The 24587-nt window shown below is 44.7% G+C and overlaps 1 protein-coding gene across 20 annotated transcripts in view; it reads right to left on the reverse strand.

Moving 5' to 3' along the window:
* Positions 1-24587, reverse strand: part of FOXP1 (forkhead box P1) — a 398607-nt gene that overhangs the window by 106512 nt on the left and 267508 nt on the right. For 18 of the 20 annotated variants that reach the window (XM_069027474.1, XM_069027475.1, XM_069027476.1 and 15 more), the window contains one exon: positions 6463-6588. In XM_069027474.1, coding sequence (XP_068883575.1) covers positions 6463-6588 — 126 coding nt within the window. Of the gene's footprint in view, positions 1-6462; positions 6589-7174; positions 7197-18852; positions 18910-24587 lie in introns of those variants that run through there. The other 2 variants (XM_069027489.1, XM_069027491.1) reach the window with 2 other exon arrangements.

Below are 24587 nucleotides of genomic sequence, written 5' to 3' on the forward strand. Positions count from 1 at the left end.
GATCAAAAAATAAAGAAGAAGAAAGAGGGACAATCCAACCAAGCGAGCCTTGCCCACGAAAAGCAAAACAAAAAGAAACCTCTCCAGCAAACAAAAGAGAAGTGAGGTCCTGATTTCCTGATTTTATCACAGCAGCAATGCAGGCTCAATCCCTGACATCCCTGCATCATCAGGCTCACTGCTGTCCTCCGGATTGATATATCTCCCTGTCGGATGTGAATGATCTTTTCGGATCATTAATATGTTCATTAATTTGTTATCAATTCTGGCTCGCTGTACTTACAGCGCTCGGTACCGCGGCTCGCGAGTGCCTCGGCAGCGCCGTGCAAGCACACACGGACGGACCCCTGGCTCCCCGCTTGTTGAGATGCCTCATACCTACAACCAATCTGTTGCTTTTACAAGTTTAATCTCGGTATTAAGGAGCTGATTGTGGAACCATGTCGCTGTAACATCTTCAACCCAGCTGTACATCATATAAACCGCTATAGGAGGGGGCAGTCTCCCATCATTCCTGGCAGCAGCACATACCTTTAACTCCCTAATCTGTAATACTACAAAATACTGCTCTCATTTTTTCCCAAGCACAAGTGGACTACCAGCAAGGGTCCAACAGTGTTATTCCTAATTACCTTTTTTTCACTCTTGATCCTGTGGCGCTCATAATTAGTTACCTGGGGCTGCAATCCAATTTGAAGTGATGACAAGAAAGTGATCCATGAAAAAGTAATAAGTTAAATCCAATTTCAGCCTTCCTCTAATTAAATGCACATGGAACTAATGACTCAAACCCTACCATTTCAGTGATAATGGTAATTAGCGAGGTGGGAGTCACTCTCTTTTTTCAACACTGTAGGTGTAAACCACAAGGTAAAATGGCAGGAGCACTCTTAATTACATGTGTCATTTTGTCAGCAATTTACACATTTCTGACCAGTCAGGAAGGTTTCATTTGTTTTCCCCTTCCCCGAGGTGGGTAAGGCACATTTGGGCTCAGGCACTGCCAGCCCCACAGCCTTGCTTCCAACCTGGGCAGAAATTACAGTTTTTACAAACTTGTTCTATAAATGCTTAATGTCAAAGCAGAAAACCTGCAAGAAAATGATACTTGGGAGCTCTAATATGATACAGGGCTGAAAATGAGAGATCCTGGCTTCTACTTTGCCCCTCAGGACTGACTTCTTTCCAAGACTCAGATGCCAAACTCCCAAGTGCCCCAGCAGAGCTGCACACCTCAACACCACTGCGGGCCTGCAGCTCTCCAACTTTGGGCAAGTCACTTAATATCTCTCTGTCAGGGTTTATGTGGCTATAAAATGAGAATCATCATGTTTGCTGACAGTAACTCACACTGCCAGCTCTCCCAATATACTGGTATTTTCCTAGAAGCTTCATTTTTTTGAATCATGATATTACAGGAGAATCACAGGCTTTTTTTAAGAATAAACATATTTGTCACCTTTCTGCTCAGTCTAAAAAGCTGGAAAAATTGAATAGTAAATGCTTTAAAAATATATAAAAAAGCAGCAAAAAAGACCCATAGGTGTCATGAAAAAAAAACCCCTCAGTATCAAAATTTTTAAGCTGATCATGTAATTTTGAGGATCTGACTCAGATTTTGTTCTGTTTGTGGGGTGGATGATGTCTGCATTTCACAGACACATTCCAAGAACTGACTAACACTTATAATTGGGCTTAGGGGTGAAAAATAAAAGAACTAAGGGGTTCTTCAGTAGAAACCAGCAAAACTCAACTTTGCTTAATTTCCAAAGTAAAAAACAGGTAATGAAAGATTCAAGTGAAATTTTCATAGGCAAACTTTAAACCCTGCAGAAGCAAAATCTTGACCCAAGCTGAGTTGGTGCCAAAATTCCCATTGGCTTGACTGAGGCCAAACTGGGATCAATTCCCGTATTGAAGAGTGAAACAGAGAGATACTCATACAAATAGAATAAATACATTTGCAAATTTACTTCTCCTGCCAAATTATCTGCTGAGACAATTTCTCTACCAGTTGTTAAATTTACCACTATGTAAAAAAGGTTCCCTGGGTGTAAAACCTGAGACAACACAACTGAGATTTGTGTGCTCCAAGTGAAACGGAGCATACCCTGCCCTTCACCTCTCACTGTTTATTATGTTGTCAAACTAATGATTTCTAATTTCATAAAAAACAACAATAATTTCCCCCAACATCAAGCTACAGTGATTTTTTCCTCTCACCCTCTTCTATTTCTCAAGATACTGGAAAGATATATTAAGATAATATAGCATGCAAATTAAATTCTACAAAAGCCCAGCCAAAAGGCTGCTTTAAAAAGCAGCGGTATGCAAAGGCGAGGACAGCTCTGTCCTCTCAGCCTACCCCAGTCTCACCCTGAGAATTTAAACCAAATTCAAATTCTTTTCTTGGCCGTGACTTAAAGGGAAGACTTATTTTTTTTGTTTTGCCAAGCAAAAACAAAAGTTTCCATCCCAGTAATTTCATTACTTCTTCTCTCCAAACACATGCAGGTTAATGATCAGACAAGAAAGCTCATTTAATCACATAAAAAAAGTCAAGTGATTGGTTTCAGTTGCGAGATACTGATTTGGACATCCTAAATTTGTTTTCAGTCCAGTATCCAACTTCCAGCTCAATGCAACACACAACATTTACATCTTTAAAAAAAATTGTATTTTTAGTATTGCCAAAACACACATGCACTTTTACTTTCTTGGGAGAAAAATGTGTCTCTTGATTTGTTTCCAATCTGTGTGCTTTTGCCAGCAACTAAAATGCCTGAAGAACCAAAATGAATAATCGTTAAGAGCATCGGCAATTAAAGCTGCAAATTTTAATCAATACATCTATTAATACAGATATATTTATCTTGGCCAGGAAAAGTGTGCACATTTTCAAAGTCCTAAGCATACCTGGTCTGTTAAATTATTTGTTTCCCAGACTCAAGGAAATCCAATGTATATGGAAAATATATTATCAAACAGCCTTTAGTCTTTTTTTCGCTTCCAGTAATTTTTGTGGGACTGATATTTTTTATGTTCTTTCCCCAACTGCTGGTTACTAAATCCATTTCTTAACTTTCAATTTTCTTTTGTTTGTGTCATCAGGCTGCGAAACCGGAGGTCCCTGCCAAATCTAAACCACGGCAGTGTGCGATAGGCTCAAAATGTGAGTCATCGTGTATTTGGAGATTTGGGGTTTTTCAGCTATCAGCAGAGCACATCTCCAGTCCTGCATCCAAGTTCATATACGCTGAGTATCTCATGATTTGCTAAAAGCAGATCTTCAGGTAGAGTTGCCAAGATCAAGAGACCCTCTAATAGGATTGCAGGAGCCTGCTGTCGTTTAAACACTGTCGAAGACACCATGTCCCAGTGTGGCCACAGGATGCTGGGATATATTTAAGTACCGTGGCTATTTGACCAGGGAATAAACAAGGAATAGAGGAAAATTATCCATGAGGTGACAACAGATTAGCTACACAGTATATACTACATTAATTTTCTGCATCTGTTTGTGGTGGTGGGGTTTAGAGGGTGCATTTCCAGCCCCAGGACCGGCCTCCTCTCCTGGGACAGGCAGGGCCATGGAGCATTTCAGCAGGAGAAGCAGCAGCCCAGGCAAACGGCGTTCCTCCCTGTTCCATGGAAAGTTCCCCAGCACTCGTGCTGGGCGCTGCTCACCAGTGCCCTCGCCAAGCACAGCAGGGATGAGCGATGCCTATGGTGTTCTTGTTATACATGAAGCCTGTTTGTCACAAAAAAACCCAGGTGACTGCTAACTGCTGTTGCTATTGAATGAGACATCTATCTTTGTAAGTGAAGCCCAAAGATAACTTGTTCATTATTTAAACAAAATTGTGAAAAACAGGCACGTTTCCATTTATTCTATGTACTGTCAGCAATAGGTATCACCTCGTCGGCACGGCCCCATCTGACTTCAGGGGGTGTGGGTGCTCGTGTGGGTGCAATTTTACTCAAAAATTCTACCCCCAGCAGCACCATTTCCTTTCAGAAAGAGATTTTCATTACAGGGATGCACTTGGGGATGTTACATCCAAGAGGACTTCCAGTATGTTTCAGAACCGCAAAAGCACCAGGAGTGAGAAGGGGGAAAAAAAAAAAAAAAGACTGGGCAGTCATTTGAATCAGTGAGTGACAGGCTGGGCCAGCTCTCTGTATACATTAATAAATTAGAATTTTAATTGTGTCTCTGACTGCAGGAGCTGCTCCAGTACTTTAATACGTACCAACAATTGGCTATGTTATGGAATCCGCTATGTGGCCTTCACTGTTGACCTCTGCAACACAATTCCCAGTCTGACTACGGAAACTGTTTGGTTTGATCCTTTCAACTTATTTGAATCCTGACAAATAAGCTCACAGCTGAAAGGTCAACACAGTCATATTTCATCCTCTGGAGCTATTCTTAAGACATCTGCACAACAAAGCACTTCTTTTAGTACCTGACACTGGACCTAGCCAGCACAATCTCTCATTAAAAATGTCCCCAGTGGAAGAGTCTATTAAAAGGCATATGGATCAGCTATGGATTTACCAAATAAAATATTTTTGAAAGCATTAATGTAGCGCTTTGGATTATGGCTCTCGACGCTGCCAATAAAACATATATTTGCCCAATGACAAAATGCTTCATACTTTCCAAAAGAATAATAGCCCGGCTGTAAAGCACGAGGTGTTGTCCAGCAGCCGGAGCACAGGGGTGGGAGCCAGGAACTCATGAATCTTAATCCTACCTCTAAACCCAATTCCCTCTGTGATCCTAAGTGAGTCGCTTAACCCACATCCCTCAGTTTCCCAGTCCAGAACTGGGATAATGCTACTTACTTATCAGACTTTCCTTCTGGGGATGTTTTGGAGATTAGTATTTGCGAAATGCTTTGAAGATGAAATCACTACACCAAAGCTCGATGTTGTCCACGCTGGACCAAGGGCTGCAGTTAACAGCTATTCCTCACTCAGGCAAAACTCCCCTTGAAGTCCCCATCGGCTTTATTTGGGTAAGAACCACAGAATCAGGCCCTCTCACTTTACTGTCAAGGCCTCTAGCGATGTTGGCTTTACCTTCCATATTCTACTACATATTTAAAGAACCTAGGATCCGTATTTTTGTAGGAAAATAATCTGAAGCACATATAAAAGGCAAGAGAAGCAGCAATGCTGTCAGGGAGCTCATGGTGATAGTATATCAAACTAAAAAAAAAAAAAAATGTAGAAAGAGCAAAACAGACATGAGTTTGACAATGTGCTATGACAACAAGAGGAAAAAAAAAAAATCCGGAAAGAATTTGGGGCTACAGAGGCTGAAGCATCAGATATAGAAGAGAGAGATAAGATAAATGTCCCAGCTACAGGGCTTTGTGCAACTGCAGCTGAACTGCTGCATTCAGGACCTTATTATCAAAAATCCATTGACATGCTGCAATTGCAGAGAGCACTAATAAAAGCAATAACCAGCTGCAAACCAGCAAAGTGGTCAAGGGTCTGGAAGTGCCAGTTTACGAAATACATAAAGAACTAGATACATATAATTTGCCAAAACTGGCAAGTACATGTTAGTATCTCAGATGTTTGAGGAGTGTGAACACGAGGCAAGGCAAGGGACTGACTCAGTATTTATACAAGCAGTATTACTTGGAGCAAGAGGATGGAATTAAAGTGGTAAGTTCCTGAGCGTGTGCTTTGTTATGGAAAACTATCCGAAGGAAAATAATAGCAGTCCCACCATCCCTTGGGATTTCTAACATTAGAATAGCGCAAAAAAAAAAAAAAAAAAAAAAAAAAAAAAAAAAAAAAAAAAAGAAAGGAAAATGTGATACATGACCTAATAGGTCTTTCTTGTCTTTAACTCCCCGTGATTTATCCCACAAGACTAGCAGAATATACTCCAAAGCCCCATATGTGTGCATACATCTTCTGTTTGGGAACGCTGTATTGGTTTAAGCTCTCTGAATTCATAACAGCACAAAGCCCTCTAATATTTAGATTTTATTTCTGAAGATGTCCATAAATCAGCAGACAATAAAAGGGGAAAAAACACACCGATGATATGATATCCTAGTATTTCCCAATATCCTTGACACAGCAAATCAACGGTTTGAGTGAACACAGACTACAAATGGAACAGCAATCAAACAGAAATGTTAATGCAAATCTCCTATGCACACTGACACAGTAACAAAAGCTATTCCATTTTGTCATGATCCAACCCTACCAGATGCTAATAAAAGTACACGCTCACGATTTGTAAATACGCCACAGGCGGGACTTTCAAGAGCACCCAGCATCAATCCTCCTGCCACTTACACCAGCCACAGCCACTCTGTGGACACAGGGAGGAAGCTCCTGAAGGTTTCATCCTAGTGTTTGCACGGAAGACACATTCATTCAGCTTTTACAAGCCCCAGACCCTCACGGAGGCCCACAGGCTCCCCTTACCTGAAGGGCTGGCTGTTTGTCATTCCTCTTCGGAGACTTTAATCCACTAACTTGTTGCTGCTGCTGCTGCTGCTGTTGCTGCTGCTGCTGCTGTTGCAGGAGAAGTTGTCGTGCCACCTGGAGAGCCTGCAGGGAGAAAGAGGTTGGAGAACTGAGTTCACAGCCAAGAGGGCACGGGTAGCTATACAAACAGCATATGGGTAAGGCAATCCCTGGTCATGGGCTACTGCTTCACTCCTGATGCACCTCCACTGAGGAAAGCAGTGGCTTCCACAAAAATAACACCTTGCATGCAATGGGGTGATAAACCACCACTGATTTCCCACTTTGACTAAGGAGAAAAACAGCACCAGCTGATGTTTGCCTCCTGGGTGGGAGCCTCAATAACCGCAGGAATCCTGACGGTGAGCTCCATAGAAGGGTTTTTGTCCCTGTGGAGCAGCTCAACAGCCCTCCTCACTAACGGGCAGGCTCCTGTGCTTTCAGATTTCAGATGCCTCCTCTCCCAGCGGATCAGGTTGGGTTTACAGAGGAGGGCAGCTGTACATCACTGTCTGCTCCTCGAGCACCAGAGAACATCAGGGAAGCTTCTGGAAGGCCATAGTGGGAGAAAGAGGAGAGGTAGCAGCAGGCAGAGCCATGCTGAAGGCTGGGAAAGCTGCAAGGAGCTGGAGAGAATGCCAAGAAAAGCAGGGACAGCATTTCACCTCACCAAAATCCGAGACTTGGACTTTGATGATCCTTGTGGGTCCTTTCCATCTCAGGATATTCCATGATCCTACAAAAATCACTGTCAGCTCATGACGGACCAGTTGTGGGGACTCAGTGGGAGGGGGCACAGCAGCAAAGGGACAGTGTGACCGTGGAGGGGCAAGGGACATGACCCTGAAGGCATCAGCAGGCAGGATGGGGGGGATTATTGCAACATGTCATGCAAAGCAAAGGAAAAGAGTCCCTCAACACTGGAGCCTGCTGCTCTGCAAGGCCCGATTTCTCCATCAGGTGGGGAAAAGAAATCAAGAGGAGATAAAAGACAGAGGGAAAAGATGAGGAACAAGTCCCTGCCCTGGCTCCCTCCTGGCTCCCCAGCCAGGGGACAGCAAGGATGATCCCTGCAAGACAGACTGTGGGACAGCTGAGGCTCTGCTGGCAAGACCCTAGCCTGCTGCTCCCAGAGGATTCACCAGCACCGGACTCGGGCCTCCTTGGTCTCCTTGGAGACGTTCAGTACATGTGTAGGTGGAAAAGTGGGAAGGCTGAAGACTTCATTAATGTAAAACAAGAAAAATAGTCCCTTTGCAAGATGCCTACATGGAAGGAGGGAAAAAGCCTTCCCCACTCCTACTGTGTATGTTCTCTGAGTGATTTAATTAATACCTATTTAATTAAGAAGTCAGATATGCTTGAGGTTTCACTTGCTCCTCCAAGTTGCAGAGCGTTTAATCTCAGCACAGAACTGCTGGGAAAGGTTTGATATCAAGGTCTGAAAACTCGAATCCAGTCCCCCACCCACCAGCCCCCAATAAAACTGTATTATTTTATGGCCTAGACCCATCTTTTTACTTTTGGAGAGACACTGGTCAGCTCAGCAGACTGAAGAACCACCACTGCTGACCAGGGCAAGTGAGGAGGAGAGACCTTATAATGCTTTGGCAACACGCCCTCCTTTCCAATTTAAGAACAAGTCTCCACTGGATCAGAAAAACTCTCTAAGGGTGGATGTGATTTCCAGCAGAGCTTGGTACAGTGCAGGTAAAATTAGATTTTGCATTTCAAGCTGGTCGGAGCTTAGTGCACCCATAACATCTCTAAATTGGTCCCTGAACCTGCAATGGGTGCAGGGAGCTGCTGGGCATGGCTCTGGGCTCACACACACAACCACCACCCCCACGATGGTGCACCATCAAGAACCAGAAATCCCTACAGCCTACCAAAGAATACAATGCAACAAAGGAAACCTTTATACAGAAAGCGCTAAGGACGGTTAAAAAATACCTTATTTTTATTCAATTAACTTATTTAGCTGTTAAAGCATCTTCAAGGGTGGGCAGAGGCAGCAGAAATAAAACCTACAAGACTTAAGGGGATGGGCAACAAATACTCACCTATTTAACAGGGGTGTTGTACGGCTTATTTAATTAATGAATACTTGTAAAGCACTCTGAGCTGCTCAGACAAGAAGCTCTATACAGTACAAGCGCAACATATTATTATATATTATTAAGACTGGCTCTGCAGAAGAATAATTCCAGGTAAATGTGCAATCAAATGATCATTTTAGTTCCCAGTAATTAGACTCAATAGGCCAAAAAAACCACAGAAGCCTTTCTTTAATCATACACTAAACAATCAGAACATCCCTAACCTTTCAAGCTACAGCCTTTTTGAATAAAACATCATCAACTTATAGATATTATTCCAAAAAGAACCAGTCACCATATGTGTTGTCTCTTTGAAATACAGTTGCTATAGCAGACCCTGCATGCATTTCATGTGATATGATCATATTCTATCCGTTCTGGCAGCTGAGAGGTTGCACAATTAAATTGGCTGCCAGAAATTTTTGAAGATTCCCAGAACAAGTAGCCATGCAAGAAATGCCTGCTCTCTACGCTCAAGCTGGTCACAAAGCTCCATGCATCTTGGTGGGGTGGCCACTGCCACCATAAACCCCTACCATGACTGACCCCACACCAGTGAGGGTCTCTGGCTGTGGGGACAGGCTTGCACTGGCAGAGCTCTGCTGGAGTAAAGCCAGAGCTCTGTCCCTGCTCTAGTCCAGCTGCACAGCACCCACATCCCTCACACCCACCACTGTGAGGGTCTCCCTTCAAGGTGACATCTACACCACCCCATTCCATGTCAGTTTGTCACCTGTCTTGGTGCAGACCTGGTGGGACCTGAGATGGCAAGAGGGAGGGACCAGCACAGAGGGTGGAGCAGGGCAGGAAGGAAAGGATTAGAAAGAATAAAAGAGGGCTAGAGAGAACATCAGGGATACAAGCAGCCAGGATGGACATGAACATCAAAGTGAAAAACAAGGCAGATGCAAGTGAGGTGGCAACATGCTGACATTTCAGGCAATTGCAGCTTGAAATGGCATTTCCCACCTCTCCTCTCAAGATTTTGCTTTTTCATTTGCAAATAACTGACAGAAATAAAAGCTGAGCATCAGATGAGCTCAGGTTTAAGATGTAGAAGGTTGTTTATAGCTCAGGTATGGTTCTTACTCAGCGTCTGCATCAAGTAGCTACCATGTCCTTGGTGATACAGTGAAGCCAGCAATGCCACATCTCTCTGCCTTTCTACTTCTCTCTGCTCAGCCTTTACTCCCTCCTACCTCAGACCAAGTCCTGTCCTTGCCACTTCAAGCCTCATCCATACTCCTCACACATGACAGGACATGCACAGTAAAGACGGCTCACTCGGGACACACTGACCCTCTCCGCTCACACACAAAATATTTCAAGCCCGTTTGGAGTTTGCCTTCATGGAATTACTTTGCTGATGTCAGTTCACGCCTGGTGGACACCCATACAATCCAAGCCAACAAGCATCCCACCTCTACCCCCTTCCCTGGTTCCAGGCAGTGCCACTCCTGCACGGAGCTCATCCCTGGATGCCAGCGTGGGAGCCCTGCTGAGGCTGCCGGTGCTGCACAGTGCTCAGGCGAGGATAGACAGGGAAATTAATTTGAGTGAAGTCAGTCCCACAACCTTCATCAGCACGGAGATTCACAAGCAGGCCTGTACATTAATAAAGCTTCCTGTGGGAGTAGATGTTGCCTTTGATTTGCATGTGAATTCAATGCTAGTGAGAAGTGCCAGACTGTCAGACATGGAGACCAAAGTCTCTTATCTTTCCAAAAGCTTCTGTAGCAGTTTCCCCACATTTCCTTAATCATCTGCCTTGTCCTCAACTTACTGAACAGGCAGTAGAGAGTAAAGCTGGATTCAGTTCAACTCCTGCTGCTGCCAAGTCCTGAAACAAGGGTGCCAGGACTGTTTACTGCTAGCCAACAGCTCTCCTAACGTGGCCCTCTCCTCACAAGCAGGTGCTCTGACATCTCCAAGCTCTTTTCACACATTCCTCCTCACTGCCATAGTTACATCCTAAATCTCCGCCACGTGCTTGCAAGTGAACAATTGCCAGAGGCCGTTAAAAACCAGCTCGTGTTTGTGCATCCAGACAACAGCATGCTTCCTCATGGGATGGGCAGGTGGAGATGCCAAGAGCCCCTGAAACCACAGAGGTGCTTCAAATATCTGGGCCTGTAATTACCAGCAGCCACATTATCTGCGCTGCTCAAAGAGCCTGCAAGCCTGGACAAAGCTTCTTGGGACACCCAGAGACCCAGACACCAATCCTGGCCTCCAGCAGTGAATCACAGAACATCGGCAACCATCCTCCTCTCTGCACCAAAACACAAAGGGGAAATCCTCCCACTTACTGGAAAAAAAGAGAAAGGAAAGCATCCCCCAGCAAATGCATCTTCCATGGGTTTTGGTCACTATGAACATGGATTTGGAAGGACAACATCAGGGAAAGGCTGCCTACCAGCCAAGTCATCCTATGCTTAAATGCAAGATACAGTAAGTGAACTCCCAAGGTGTTTTCTTATCCATTAGGAAATCACCCAGACGTAAGGAGATTTTCTGGTGTAAAACAGAGATCAGTAAAAAGGCAACTGAAATACAGCACTTGAGAGACATTGCACAAACTTGGAATGGTATTTGAGAGTCAACACTGGGTGACACCTAACCCAGGAAAAATGTTAACAGTACATTAACTGTGAGATGAATCAAGCCTGTTTCATTCACAGAGTAAGTGGGAAACCCCACTGAAAAGCCCTCTCCCTGTGCTTAGGGAAGTGGCAACCATTTATTATTTCCCAACCACTTAAGCACCAGGAGGGGAAAAAAAAGTACACATTTGAGATGACCAAGACAATTTTATTGCAAGACAGACAGAACGTGACTTGTTTGCCCAGCTGTTGTTTGCCAAGAACACTGGGCACTGTTACCACCCCAGTTACTGTTGTAATTCGACATTTTCACGCAAGCACCTCGACCTTTCAGTTTCACCATCCTCTTTGGGCAAGCTCTGATGAAGGGTAAAAATGCAGCCCGGCCTCTGACTTCATGTGGCCAGAAACTCCTGATGCAGGAAGGGGGCTGGGGAAGGGAAATACACTGGAAAAAGAGGGTAGAACATTAAAAATAGACATGCTGCTTAAATGCCATATACTTGCTTACAGTGTCAGTACATAAGGAAAACAGAAACAGGATCCAGTCGCATGGAGCCTCTTGCTAACTTGTTCCACCACTGCAGCCAGTACAAGGCAGCAACACTCCAACTTTTTTCCATCATCCTATTCCTACTGAAGAAAAAGAGCTCCAGCTCCTCCCTTCCCATCTGCTCCAACTGGTATTAATATCTATCAGTTATTAATGAAATATGATGACCTACAGCTATAACAGGCCTGGCTCTAATGCCAAGAGAAGCGTGTTTCTGAACCTGAGGTTATCAGGCATGGAAAGATCAATCCAGGGAACTTCAGGATATATGAAAGGTATGTACATTGGAGGGTGGGGAGATCAGCAACTGCCATGAGGATGCAAAAGAAAGGGTAGTCGTACCCGACTGCCAATTCCCAGGGCAGTTGTGCAGTAATGAATGGGCTGCCCCCGAAATGTCTGGATAAACATATACCCAGAAGTTGCAAGGAGAGCACAAAACAAAATCCCATGTGTTTTTACAGATTCCTAAGGATTCTGGGCCTTTCCAGGTGGACAAGCCTGCTTATTGGGAAAGCAACTTGAGAAAGGAGGAAGGAAAAATTCCCAGAAATCAGAGGTGGCCCCGCAGCCATCTGAAGTGTCCAAGCAATCAATCTGGAAAGTTAGTTGCCAGCCAATATCATATTCTGTCCATAATTTCAGCTATGGTCATTAAACATCAAAACAGAACGAAACAAGCAGAGAGGGATGAGAAGGGAGAAATTTTAAGGGCAAAATCTGCCCTTGGAGCAAACAAAAAACTATGCTGGTCCCAGACTCCAGAAGCGAGACCTTGTGTGTTGACCTCTGACAGCCGTACCCCTACAAGCTACCACTGCTGCTCAACTTCCCCACTGAGGTCTGGGCAAAGTACAGCTTTGCAGCAGCAGGCATGCAGTTCTCCCGTTGTCTGTTTCTCCCCAAATTTCATGCCACCTTTAGGCACTGAGAAATCGCCCGGTCAGCAGCTCCAGGCGCCTCTCCCAGCAGAGCATGGCCCACCTCCCAAAGGGCTTCTTGCTTCCCTTCAGTCTCACAAGGCAAGTACCTTTGTTTCTCCTGGGTGGGACGAGGGGGAATTTAGATTCAGCCAGCAATCTCTCTTCTTTCTCAGCTCCCATCTGTCCTCACACCCCGCTCCACTCCACAGCTGCTCCCAGCAGAGCGGCAAGATGCAGCTCTGAAGCTCGGAAGCCCGGATGCACCCGGGCTTCAGAGCTGCTTCATGTCTCTCCCACTCCTGCCTCCTCTACCTCCTCTCCTGCGACACTCTCTTCTCCTGGAGCAGCAGATGTAGAGGAGCGGTGGTAGGAGGCAGACACATTGGAGGGGAGCCCTGCTGCAGTTCTCCTCCGGCAGCCTCAGGAGCCGCACAATGTGTGGAAACCGGCGAGGAGCGGAGCAGTATGCAAAGGGAAAAAAATAAAAAATAGTGCAAAGCGACAGCAGTGGGTAGTGCTGTTCCTCTGGGAGGAACAGAACAGGGGGAGGTGAGATGAACCAACTAGAGAATAGGAAAGGAACCAAAATGAAGAGGAGGAATAAAATGTAGAAGATGCAAAAAAGAGAAGCAGATGTTCTTGCAGCACTTATTCCCTCTGACATTCGTGCCCAGCTCTTCCATCTTCCTCCAGAACTGGGAAATGAGCTGTTACATGCTCCCTTCCCCACTGCCACCACCCTGCCCCTGTGCCACACACAGAATGACACAAAGCCAAGAGCCCCAACACTGCTCTTGGCACCGCATCAGGGAAGTTTGAGGATAGCTACAGACAGGACACGGGGCTCTGCTGTGCGACACAGCTAAGATGCAACATAACCTGGTGAAGCATTCTTGCTGTCCAGTCTTCTCAACAGCCTTGGATTCAAACAATCCCCATCCCCATCTCATCCTCTATTTCCTTCTTTTATTAAATAATCCTTCTCCACCTACCCTGTTCCCAGCTCCACTGGTGCTGCAGAGGGATGCCCTGAGCCTGGGGAGATGCTGCTGGTTGTCTGTACCCAGCGCCTCACTTGGCTGCAGCAAATCTGCAAGGCTGGCTCCATTCAAGGGCTACCAGCCAGCTCGTCAAGGAGGGGAGCTTCAACAGCAATCCTTCACCCAATAAAATGGTCAGCTGGCCATGAAGGCTTTGCTTAGACACAGCAGACTGGTCTGGACAAGTGACTAATGGGTGATTCCTATGCTGGAAAAAGAGAAGGGACCTGAGGTCCACATGCACAAACCCTGGCTCACATCCTGTCCCTGATGTGACAGGGGCAGACTTGGAGCAAGGGAGCTGGCAATATGCCTCATGCTGAAACATCTCCTAGAATAGTTCAGTCATAAGGAAAGAAGATGAGTCTTTATTTTTCTTCCAGCAGGCTTAGCTTCTTTCCTCTGGAATAGATCCTGGCTACCAGTTAAGGAGATTCCCTCCAGAAAAAAGCACTGGAAACAGAAACCCTTTCTTCCAAACCCACAGGGTGGAGCTGCCTGTGTCCCAGCTCTGCTGCACTTTGTCCTCATGGGCACTGAGGTTACTCCTGCCGGTGGGAGGACGAACGGACTCTATGCTGCTGCCCTGCCATCCCACAGCCCATCCCATGGCTGGCAAGGTCCTTGTCTGTGAGGACCCAGAACCACACAGGGGGAAAACAGAGTTTGCCTCCAAAAAAACCCATTTTCTATTTTGTAATTTATTCACGAACTCCTCCAATTTCGGGGAAAAGGTGGGTAAGCTATTTTCTTCAATACTTGGAGACACTACAGGGATGAAGGGGGCAGGCAGCAAGGGACAGCAGGGTGAGAGATCAACCTCAGCCAACACTGGGAACTTGCAAACCCTGAACCAGCTACAACAGTGACAACGGCTACAAAAATCCCTTTTTTGAGGCATAAATGAAATCCTCAGGCGGCTACACCACAAAAACACCTTCTGTCCCCCTCTTTTAAAGAGTCACAGTCAGGACTCATCAAAGCCACTTATAAAGTATCTGGCAAAAAGATCCCAAACATTAAAAATGGTTCTCTTTATTTTGGCATGCCAAGACTCACAGCATGTAGAGGTCTGTACCAGCAAGAAAGGAGGGATGGGCCAACACATCCTGGTAAAATGAGAAAGGATACAAATCTTGGCTTCCCGTTCAAACTGAACCAGAACTGAACTGTGCCTGAGTGATGAAAAAAATCTTATGGGATTTTCAGCTCGTTTCTGTAGGCTCGAGATCAGATTCTGAACTACTGTGTTTATCCAAAAGTGAACCAGACCTTTGAATATTTGGAGGAGTATTCACTGCTGAGCCGCGTTTTTCTTGGATGTCAAAAGCACGGGAAGTTCTCATATTTTTTAATAGAGAAAAGAAGAGGGATAAGGTGCGGGGGGAGAAGGAAGAGGGCCTTTTTGTTGCTACAACATAAATAGTATATTGCATACAGCTGCTTGCGCGCTTCCCTGTGTGGTCAACAAAACAGGGAACATATTTTAAGCTTGTTTTCCAAAACACTGCATGACAAACTTGTACTCAGAGGCCCATGAAATACGGCCCCTGACAGTGGACATCTCGCCACGCTCCATCAGATACTCGCTGCTGTTGGGTGAATGAAGGAAGCAAAACATTGGGACAGCCCAAAACATGGAAAACTAAGGCTGCAAATCACATCTCTGCACTTCTATGGCACAATCTAATTTAGAACAGCTTGTAAAAACCTTAATTTTAACAGATCCTGGTAAAGCAAAAATAGGCGAGGTTCAGATGGAGGAGACAAAAATGATTAGAGGCCTCAGCAGATATTAGGCAAGATTGATAAGGGTGGGAGTGTTTAGCTTAGCGAGAGATGAGTAACAGGAGAGATGATAACAAGTACACAAATTGTGACTCGGCCTGAGAGGGTACATCTGGTACTTTTGCCATTTCTCATAATGCAAGAAAAAGGGCACATTGAATGAAGTCAGGAAGCAACAATCACCAAAAAAAATTAAAGCAGATAAAAGGATTTTTTTTTTCCTTTCTTAATACACAACTCATAATTACTCTCTGGAACTTACTGTCACAAGATATCACCAGGGCCAAGAGCATGGGGAGGATGCAAAGAAAGGATCAGACACTTGCAGTGATAGTCATGAGAGCATTTACAGCATTTACCTTCGGAAAGACAGAAACAGAAATCAAGGTACAAATGTTTATGCTTCAGGGCATGAACCAACCTTCAGTTGCTGGAGGCTGGGAGGACACTTTCCCGCATGGACAGGTCCTTCACCGGCTTCTGCCCAAGGACTTCAGCCGGGGCTAGAGAGGTCCAACAGGATGCAATTGCTCCTGCTCCTCTGTCTTTCCACATACCTCAATCCTGCACCTCTGATCCCAAAGCCCATCCCTCAGCCCACCCTGAGCCTCCTCAACCCTCAGGGAGCTTCTGGGAAAGGGGGGCCTGCCACATGCATCAGCCCAGCCCCTGCCCATGTCACCTGGCCCCAAGCTGCTCATTTCCTCTTTCTTCTTCACATCACATTTAAGTTTCAGGTCCTTATTTTGCCAGCCCTTCCTCTCCCTACTATTTCGACTGCCATTTTTTCTCCCTGAAACCTAAACCCCCAGCTCCAGCCCCTGCCATCCACTTGGGCTCTCCAGGTACTGCTGACCCCCTGGAGCCAAAAGGCAAAGCATCCACCTCCTCCTGCCCAGACCCACCGGGAATGGACAGGCTTGAATGCAACTTCAAGATGTCAGGCAAATTTTCCCTTTCTTGATGTGAAGCCACTCCTCAGAGGAAAGCTACATCCCTGAGGAGGAGGAGGACCCTCCTGCCGATCTGGCACCTGCGGGGCAGCGGCAGTCAGGCGCTATTATGGACCGCAGAGCTCATCAACACGCTGGAACTGACATGCGACTCGGGGAGACAAAGAGAGATTCTGAAAGCAAGTCAGTCTATTAAATTTATACCTACCTGCACAATGTGAAGCAAACCACATCTCAGTTTCCTTTCATGTGCATGACAGTCTTAACTTGTTTCTTTTAATCCCATAAAAGCAGCTAAAGCATGCAACATGCTTCCCGGAGATGAGGCAAACCTGTATTTTACTTCCTGACAGTGATTTAGTTTATAGGGTGTTGTTTTGGTTTTTTTTTTTTTTTTCAGGGAAGATAATGAGCATCGTCCGAAGCTGGTATTATAAAGGAAACACTACACACTACATTCTAGACACCTGGCATTTAAAAGAGAATCCCATAAATTGACACCGTCTGTAACGGACCAAACACAGCTGCAACCCCTTGCGCTGCACAGGCACCGGCACTGGAGGCTGGAAGATCCCAGCATCTCTCGCCAAGGTTTTCTTTGGAAATCAGCACCCTTCTGAAAAATCAAAGCACCTCTCATTTAGTCAGTCACACCCCAAGTAGGACCGGGGAGACGACCAGGGCTGTGTGACTATGCAATAAATCCAGCAAATCCAAAGGGCCGAAGCAGTAATCCATGGAAACGTTCCAGGCAAGAGGGGGGTTTAAGTGCCTTTAATTCCCAGCTGCAAGCCCAACAAGCTGCCAGAAGGCGGAGACCACTGAACACAAGGGGTTAATGGCCTTGCTAAAGAAAATGATCCACATAATTTCCTTTTATCATAAAACAATACGTTTATTATTTTCTGTATATCTGTTAAAGGGCATGGCCTTCTGAGTGGAAAACAAAACACAGCTTGGTCACATGTTTATTTGCTTCAGCTACTCCCTTTCCCTTCTGATAAATAATCAAACATGCCATCCAGAAAAAACAAAACCAGTGAGCTGGGAAATTTGATGGTCATCAAATAGACTAAGATACCAAGAAAAGCAGCCCACTGTTCCCACAGAGAGTTTTCTGCCCCACACCTACACTAACATCTGAGTAAATAACTTCAGTCACTCTTTCCATTTTCCCCATGCAATTACTCCTACTGTTAAACAAATTGTCCTTAAGGCAGTTGCAAACACCATTTTTTTTCTGCAAAGTAGAACAACTTCTGAACATTAAAAAGCCAGACTAGCAATATATTTTCAAAATATGTTTGTTGTACTTGCGGTTTGGCTGAACACACAGCTTGATTTTTCTCTCTCTCTTGCTCTCTTTTCTAGGAAGATGGGGGTTTAAGGTTTAAAATTTTAGAGACTATTTGAATCTTGGAGCGGCAGGAAAAGCCTCAAGGAGGATGGGTTTTCTCCATAGGGCAGGCAGCATATTTTCCATTTTCTCTTATGTTTCACACTACACGAGCACCACAAATGCTTGCCAAAAAAAAAAAAGTTACCTGCTATTTCAGTGAACTTTTGCAGGGGGGGAGAAACCACTGAGAAATATCAAGCATTTTTTTAAGTCACTTGAACAGAGGGGGAAAAATCCAGCATCTGTGTTGTGACATGGATTACCCAGAAGATCTACACTATCTTCCAACAACCCCTGAAGACCATTCATACAACAATCATTAATACTGAAAAACTGCAGAGAAAATCCCTCACGTGAGAAGTTAACAACCATTACCCGGCGTGAGCACGCTTTCCCTTTCCTTTTGTAGTACCACAGGTCTAAACAATAGTCATATGAATGAGATAATAGCCATGCTTGTCTCAGCAGCCTGATTTTTATTAGCATGAAATTGGTACAAATATTAGCGAGGCTGGTTCGCATGCGGTGCCAGAACCACGATGCAAACAATTTGTGGAAAACAAAAAAGCGACTTGGTGGGTTTGTGCCACTTCTGCTGCCCAGAGCAGCAGCCAAGTTTCCCTTTCTTGGGGGGGGTTTGTTGTTTAGGTATTTTTGGCACTTGTGCAAGGAGAAGCTGCAACACCCAGCGAGCAGCAGGGACGGCTGCTCCCGTGCCAGAGGGACATTGCAAGGTGACGAGCACCCCAAAAAAGGACTCGGTCCTCACCATGGTTCTCCAAAGCCATGCCAAAAACCCCACCCTTGTCAACACCGCAGTAAACAACCTGAACTAGCTGCTTTTGCTTCAAACCAAAGCAATTCCTCTCTCCTCCTGTGCTCCAAGCTGCCTGCGCAAGGCAGCGCATTAAAAGTTCAGCCCTGCCTGCACGCTCCTTTCCTCTGAGTGCTCGCAGAGAAAATGAAGAGTTTAACAGAGTGAGCTCTTACTGTCTGCCTTTAGATTTCCGTCTTCACGCTGGAGATGTTTCTGGCTGTTTCTGTGAAGCGGGGGCTGAAGAATGGTAAAAAGATGTTTGAATAAACAGGAAGTGCCGTGCAGCCGGAGCACAGGCTGGAGGGAGACGCTGGAGCACTGCCCTTCGCGGCAGCCACCGGGCTCTGCCTCCACAGTAGCAACCTCTGCTTTTACTAAATGACAAAGAAACCACAAAGCATTCCTTCCCTAATTCGTCCCTTGCGAAGTGGTGAGATCAGCCGGAGCTCACAGGTAATCTCAAAGTTGGGTTTAGCACTGCACCAGGAACAAAAATCTAGCGATTCTGCACTATTAAACCCCCCCATCTGTGAGCAGAAACAGGCAGAACTAATTATGTCCCCAACTAGACCAAACAGCAGCGAGAAGCACACCTCGCTTCTGTATCTAGGCAAATTCGGATTTGCACGGAAGTCCAGCCAAGCTTGACGTTGCTACCCTCGACAGTGCTGTGACTTGCTCTGGAAACCGGCTCGAGAGGCTGGCCGGGCTGCAGAGCTGTTTTCTCTAACTGCGTGAACTGAAATATAAACAACCGCCCAAAAAATACAACTTGTCTCGGGCGCAGGGACTTGCATCCAGCATCTCTGAAAGCGTAACTTCAGCATTCCAGCAGATGCCACCCCTCCTTCGTTGTCTCCTTCCCCTCCCTAAAACAAACTACCTATTTAACTGGAGATGACTAACTAACCGTCTCCCCACCCAATTATCAAAGCCCTGTCTGCTGTCATATTGGTGACATGACACAGATATTGTCAAGAAAAAGTAAACTGGGGCTGGCACTCGAAGGCAGCTCGTGAAGAGATGAGCAGTCGAACAGCCATATTCAATAAAAAAGAGGAACAGGATTCCTTTAGAAAATCTATTGCTGTTGTGGCAACGTGCTGCTGCCACTGAAGGGACTGATTTGTTATTTAGCATGTAGTCTTGGACTGTCTGTCATTCTGGGTGCTAATGCTCTGCTAAAATAACTCATTGGGAGCTGTCAGTGGGATGTTTACATAGGCCCCCAATCTTTTCTTCATACAAGGAAATTTTTTACTGGAATTCATCTTCTTTTGATCTCACATTCAAAGCAACAGCAGCTTGATAGACATGCAAGTCTGAAAGCAAATCCAGACGCTGAAGATAAACCGCCAGAGTATGACAGGCAGGAGCATCTAAAGCTTATAAAAATGAAGAGAACAGCATGTCGTCTGAGTATTACAATAGCAGAAATCAAGAGACATATTAGGTGGAACTGATCAGCCACAAAAACAGTTCAAAAGGCAGATCATAGAAACAGAAGACTAAGCTAGAAAAAAAATAAAATTGGAAAGATCTGCTTTACAGAGGCATCACCCCCTTTCTGAGCACCGCGGCATTTCCGCTCCAGCATGTAAACTTAAGGGGAAAAAAAGAACAGGGCTGGTGCTGTCTCTACTAACTCAGCAGTTCTTACCTTCAACTCACCAATTAATTTGCCGAGTGTACGTTTCAATTACATGTTATTCAAAGTGAAATAAAAATAGGACACTGTGCCACTCGCATCTATAGCCCAGCCCTCCCCAACACCACGGGGATGGGGAGTTGGTGCCTCTTTGTTAGGAACTGCATCCCCCAGCAAGGTGCAAAAGGGGCCCTGGCCTGAGCCCCTGCCACCATTTTAGCCTGTTCATCTTTCAAAGGACTGAATCTTGGGATGCTCCTGAGCTCTGCCTCTGCCACCACTAGAGAAATATTAGTTCAGAAGGTAATTTTATTTAAATTAAATTATGTGTGCCACAGAGTCCACAGCTATGTTCCGAAGGCGACACTTGCCGGGAAACAGTTGCTGAAACTTTCTCTAGAAACCCATACATTTTTAATTTTTCTTCCCCAAATAAGCTTCTTATTCTAATTGAAGTCAGCAAATATAATGAAAAAGTAATTCTCAAACAATTTTGTACTTAGAGCTGTTTGTTAACAAACACTGAACGAGCAGCAGTGTTAGGTTAAAGGGCAGCAGGATTCCACATTATAATTTAGCCTGCGGTTATTTCTGATTAAGAACACCCTCCGGGATGGCAAAGCAAGATCTTCTCTTGCAGCAGGCACAGCTTTTAAAATTAGCCTCCTTGCAATAATAAAACCAACAGGAAAACTGTGGATTTAAAACTGTATTAACCAATTTGAAGTGGTGCAATCAGTTTATGTCTTGCTTTCTGCAAACCACTGTTCCCTGCCTTAGTCAAGTTTCAAATGTAAAAATGCTGCCTGGATTCTGAAACTGTTGTAAGAAAGTCACCTTCTGTCATGCTTATGTAGCTATCTAATGTGCTAAAGGCTGATTATTTATCTTTAAACTGTACTAGTTTAATCTTTTAAGGTCACCACTAATCTGCTCCAACCTTTTAAAAAATAGCAGCTTTCAAGACTTACTGCTGGAATCACTAAACTCTGAGCTGAATGTCATTGTAAGGGATACATTAGCCAGAGTGAGTGTAGTTTTACAATGTAAACACCAAATATAAATCCCCACCTAAATGAGAAGAAAAGTATGATGTCCATGCCAGGAGAAATATCAGTAAATAAGACCAATGCCATATTATTCCACACAAATATCGTTACAAATCATGTTGCTATTTATTTCTCCTCCCCCTCCCTTCCCAGTACAAAACTTGGGTATAATTTAAAGATCATTAGGTGGGGTTTTTTTATCTTTTCCTTTTCTCAGCAGCAACTTTGCCTGCCTGCTGCGAAGCCTCCTGACCACATTTGGAAGTTGTTGTAAAGTCCAAATCCCCCTCAGTGGTTATTTGTGTGCTTGCGCTGCACAGCAGCCTTTTATACTCTTCTTTTTACTTTTCCCCTAGACTTCTTCTGGACTTGAATGTCACAGTAGACCTTGAATGTGAAATGGCTTCAAGCTAATTGCTTTAATTGCTTGAAGATGTGCAGGCAGGTGAAACCTGATCCCCTTGGCCATTGTAGAGACCAGGAACAACACAGGAATGTTTACATAGTGGTTTGAGTTTAATAGACAGTAGAGCTGAGTTTCAGACAGCTAGCAAAAACACAGCTAATAGGTGACCTCTTAATGTAGTCCTCCTTTTTAAAAACAAAATACAATTTCATTTTATATAAGGCTATGTCCCTAAATGCCAAGGTTATCTGCTTGACTTTTTGAGTGAGCATGCACTGCGTTGCACCTGACATTAATACCAGAAACTCTATCCTGAATGCATTTCCCTCTACCTTAAAACAAAAAGCACTTTATGTGTCAGTCACCTTACAAACAGATTAGAGCTGGATGGGGTTTCCTCGTAAGTGCAGTCATTTTAATTTAAAATTGAGTGTTTTTCACCACTGTCATACTCCTTCCCCCTCCTCCCCTGGGCACTCCTACCCTCTGGTGGGCACCAGCACAAGCCCTTGGAGGGGTCTTCTGGAAAGGCCAAGTACTTTTACTGCTTTTCCAGAGCTTCCAATACATTCCAGTACATCACCACACTGTGAAGATACAGACTAGGTGCGATGCACTTCTGCAAAGGCACAGCTTGGTTTCACACACGGCATAAATTCAGCAGCTCTTCCGCAAGCAAAACTCTCCTGACTGAGAACTGCAGCATTTGGGGTCACTGACGATCAGGTTTGCTTTCCAAGAATCATGAGGTAAGTAAAACACACTTGAAACCAGCCAAAGACCAGTGAGCAGGTACAGCACAAGTGTAAAAAGCAAAGACTGAATTTGGCAGCAGTGGTAGCATAAAGGTATTTACTGTAGGTCTAGTCCAAGAAACAAACACTGAAAACAGGTAATACCAAATAGTCACTTTCCTGGCGCAGGCACTTCAAGTTTTGTTGCCAAGCCTAAAAAACAGTTAAAACCACTTGTATTGAGTGAATACCAGCCGACAAATGACATATGTTGTATCCCAGACATAAAAGAATAAATAAAATAACATATTTGGAGGAAGGAAAAAGGAAAGGCAATTGGAGACATGGACTGGAAAAAGCACAAGCACACTGAGGCAGAGGAGATGAGGCCAAACTAACGTGTATTTGATACGAACGAGTAAGGAAAGCAATTCCCTGCCACACAGCCCTGCAAATAAAGTCTAATTGTGGCAATTCCACTCAAAAAGTTTCAAATTCTCTAGTACTTCATGCTGGAGCTACCAACCCCTTGAACAGAAGCACGAGGGAGGCTGCTCCAGCTACTCTGGATGCATCTGTGGCTCCCAGGAAGACAATAGACACTGGCTGCTCTGCTCTACCTTGCCTGTTATTCCCAATCCTCTGAAGCAAATGAGTAACTGATCTTAAATAATACAGAACAAAGGGAACAATAGGCGCTGGAAAGCAAGCTGGGATACTTGGGAACATGCCTCTTTCTTTTGAGAGAGAATCTCGACAGCACACATGCACACACTGAGTTATAGAATCACAGAAGTTGTTGTCCTGTGCTGTCCCCTGTCCCCAACCCCCCACTCCCCCCATAACCTCCTTAAAAGCTCAAATTCCAGCCACTGTGGGGTTTTAATAGATTTTTTCTGTATGGCCTGAAAGATTAAGAAAAAAGGAGAAAGTTCAGAATAGGGAAAAAAAAAAAAAATAGAACACTGTCAATTTAAAGATTTAGTATAAACTAGTCCAAGCCTGTGGGAGGAACGCTAAGTGGAAAAAGTAAACACGGTCCCCCCAAGAAGTTCCCCTGGAAGCCGAGCAGGCAGCCAGTGCCTGGTACCCGCTGCCCCGCGCCCGGGGAGGTCAGCCCAGCTATGCTAAACTGACAGGTTCAGTTTACAGCAGGCCAGCACTTTGTTTGGATATACTGGCCTTGCTCACCGCCAGCTTAACAACAGATGGCTCGAAAACTTTCATTATGTTGCAGAGGGCTGAACTGCAAACAATCGGGAAAACTGTGAAAAGTTTAACTCCCTGCAAGCCGAGCGGGGAAGCGCTGCCCTCGCCAGCCGGCGTCTCCTCCCGCCCCGGCCACGGGCGCCTTTAAATTAATTAAAGCGGGATGGGATGATTAATCATACCTGCGCACGGTCCTGGGGATGCCTGGGAAAAAGAATTCGCGATTTGACAAGGTCATTTCAATAAAAGTAGCATTCCAGGAGAAAATGGACTTTGACGGATTGCAAAGCTGATTTTAAACCTTCCTCAAGCCTCTGGCTCTAGGAAAGTTATAGAAAGTTTCTGCAGTAATCCTCCAATTGGGGTTTATCAGGAGCTTTCTGATGAGTGTTCTTCCATCCACAGAAATAGAGCCTCCATTCTTCAAATTCCCACTTCAAACTTTCGCCCTCCATGGTGCAAGAGAAGGCCACCAAATAATATAACACGCAGATCTGAATATGATTTATCCAAATCTGTGTATAATTTAAATATTCATCGAACTGATTTGATTCATATGCACCCTAATATCTTTTAACGCTCTAAGGCAGGTTATAAATGCACCTTCCGAGGTTTAATTCAATTGACAGTCTTATATACATCTCATCACTGAAAACGCATTATTTTATATTATTCAAGAAATGAACAAATCTGTTTTCCACAAATGTATTTTAAAAGCGACTCTTTCCTGTTATTGAAAGAAAATTGTGTTTATTACTCCTTTAGCATAGTGTAAACTCATAAACGTCAACAGAGAGTACAAGGAAAACTGTCAACTAAATATTGTTTCCTTCATGAGCTGCTCTTCCAAGTCAATTACGCC

Source organism: Aphelocoma coerulescens, chromosome 12, assembly GCF_041296385.1.
Source record: "Aphelocoma coerulescens isolate FSJ_1873_10779 chromosome 12, UR_Acoe_1.0, whole genome shotgun sequence".
Taxonomy (NCBI): domain Eukaryota; kingdom Metazoa; phylum Chordata; class Aves; order Passeriformes; family Corvidae; genus Aphelocoma; species Aphelocoma coerulescens.